The following is a 2,303-nucleotide window of genomic DNA, read 5'->3' on the forward strand; positions in this document are numbered from 1 at the left end:
ATTAAAAAATTAAAAAATTAAAATTAAAATTAAAATATTAAAACTTCCACAAGGATCATAAGTTAGCAACTCCATTTTTCTTCTATAATATATTAATTCTTATGTACCTTACATGTTTTTGCAATTATTTATTTATTTATTTATTTCACTGTTTTGAGATTCCACCACATAAAAATCACATGATTCCACATATCCAAACCAAAACAAACTTCCTATCAATGCTCATTCAAAACAATTACTTTTCCCAACGAAGCTTCCCGGAAGCTGCCCTAGCTATGGCTTCTCTCTCTTCTCGCCCTCCATTTAACCTCCCTCATCTTCCTCTCTCTTTCCCAGAGAAACCTCTCCATTCTCTCTCGGCCTCTCTCTCTCTCTCTCTCGCATTTTTTATTTCCCATTTGATTTGGAACTATGAAGCTAGTTACCAACATCAACCCCAAAAGACTCTTCAGGTCAAAGAAGAGCCGGTCGGTCTCACGATCCGACCCGTTATCGTTCAGCTCCGGTTCCTCCTCCTCCGAGTCCTCAACCTCCGGGCCGCTCCACCACCGCAAATCCGAACCCGAAAAGGAGACTCCGACTAGCGTTTTGCCTTCGAAATCATCGGAGATCTCATGCGATTGGTCCGAAATCTGTTTCGAGTTCGTTCAAACCTTCAAGATGATCGATAAAGACGGTGATGGAAAGATCACGAGCAAGGAGCTCGAGGCTTTGCTCAGCCGAGTCGGCCTAGTCGGCGCCGAGCCACCGACCGAGGAGGAACTGAAGTTGATGCTCAGCGATGTTGATAAGGACGGTGATGGATGTATCAGCTTGGAGGAATTCGGCGCGATCAGCTCGGCGTTCGAGTCGCCGGCATGCGACTCGGAGCTGCGAGAGGCGTTCGATTTTTTCGACAGTGATCACGACGGTCGGATCACGGCGGAGGAGCTCCACGCGGTGTTCGCCGCAATTGGAGACGAGCAGTGCACGTTAGAGGACTGCCGGCGCATGATAAGCGGGGTAGATAAGAACAGGGATGGGTTTGTGTGCTTCGGGGACTTCGCACGTATGATGGAGCAGCAGAGATGATCGCCGTATGTTTTGGTTTGGTGATCATCATCGGCTAAGATGTTCCTGATGTTGAGAAAAGTCTTCAATTGATTTTTTTACTTTTTTGGGTGTGTGGTTGTTGTGTCTGTGTGTTTTTAAGGGGTGAGATTAGCTTAGAAACGTCGGATCAAAAGGTTTCGACCAATTGGACGTATTGGATTAGTTTATCTTTATTATGAAAAGTGGAACAAATTGTAATGCTTTTCTTCTTCGTGTACATGGGGAAAATTCCAAGTCAGTGTACAACTTTAAAGATAAGAAAAAAAGTTGAATGGTGCTCTATTATTAGTCTTATTAGTGGTTTTTTTTAATGGTATGAATAATTGTTGTAAAGATAATTATAAATCAATGATCAAATTTATTGATATTAATAAAAGTTTATTGTATTTTATGTTTTAAGATCGTAATTTTTACTTTTAACTTAAAAAGTTAAATTATTATATTATTTTTTATTTTTTTACATATTTTTTTATAAAATTTAAAAAAATTAGTAAGATAATCTATTTTAAATTATTTTATTCCTTCAATTATTAATGAAATTTATTAAATTATTTAAATTTATAAATTAAATTTTATTCAATTTTTAAACTATTAATTTAAGCTATTAAAATTTTAAAATATTTAATTCAAGAGCACTCGATTATAAATTTAAAATTAAATTTTATTTAGTCAAAATCCACTCTAATTTTATTTTTATTTTTTTTTACGGTTGAAACAAGCCAAATCCCCCTCTTCGTCACCTCCAGCGATCTGGATTTCTCTCATCTCTCTCTCTCTCTCTCTCTCTCTCCTCGCTGACGGTAAGCTCCGCGCTCCGATCAAGCTCTTGTAATGCACTGCTATCACATGGCACTCACATCCGATTGCTTTGCAGTGATGGTCGAAATCGCCATACTCATCGAAGTCGTCTTCGAGAGCGATCTCTCTCCTACAGACTTCGCTCCGATTCGTTACTCAAGCTAGGGTTTGAGATATCATTCATGGAGGCCGTCACTGCGGAGTCGGAGGCAGATCTGAGGGTGCACGACAAGTCCAGATCTGAACTCCTTCATGAAGAGTTGTATAAGCTGTGTTCTATACAATCCATATATTTATATATATCTTTGTGATTTCTTTGTGTTGAGGAACACTGTTTTTGTTCATCTCTGTCTCTGTGTGTGTGTAAAATGGAGGCAGCCAGGATCGATTGGAAAAGCATATATTCGTATTTG

The 2,303-nt window shown here is 38.9% G+C and overlaps 1 protein-coding gene across 1 annotated transcript; it reads left to right on the forward strand.

Annotated features, from left to right (window-relative positions):
- Positions 1–220: 220 nt before the first annotated feature.
- On the forward strand, positions 221–1,468 carry LOC114306158 (putative calcium-binding protein CML35). The gene has a single exon (XM_028251370.2). The coding sequence runs from the start codon at positions 412–414 to the stop codon at positions 1,069–1,071; it is 660 nt and encodes a 219-aa protein (XP_028107171.2). The 5' UTR covers positions 221–411; the 3' UTR covers positions 1,072–1,468.
- Positions 1,469–2,303: the final 835 nt, after the last annotated feature.

The sequence above is a fragment of the Camellia sinensis genome, chromosome 12 (assembly GCF_055761805.1).
Source record: "Camellia sinensis isolate YWXY chromosome 12, ASM5576180v1, whole genome shotgun sequence".
Classification (NCBI taxonomy): Eukaryota; Viridiplantae; Streptophyta; class Magnoliopsida; order Ericales; family Theaceae; genus Camellia; species Camellia sinensis.

Excerpts from the sequence above, each read along its gene's own strand:
- LOC114306158 (XM_028251370.2), top strand. The coding sequence starts at position 412 with ATGAAGCTAGTTACCAACATCAACCCCAAAAGACTCTTCAGGTCAAAG.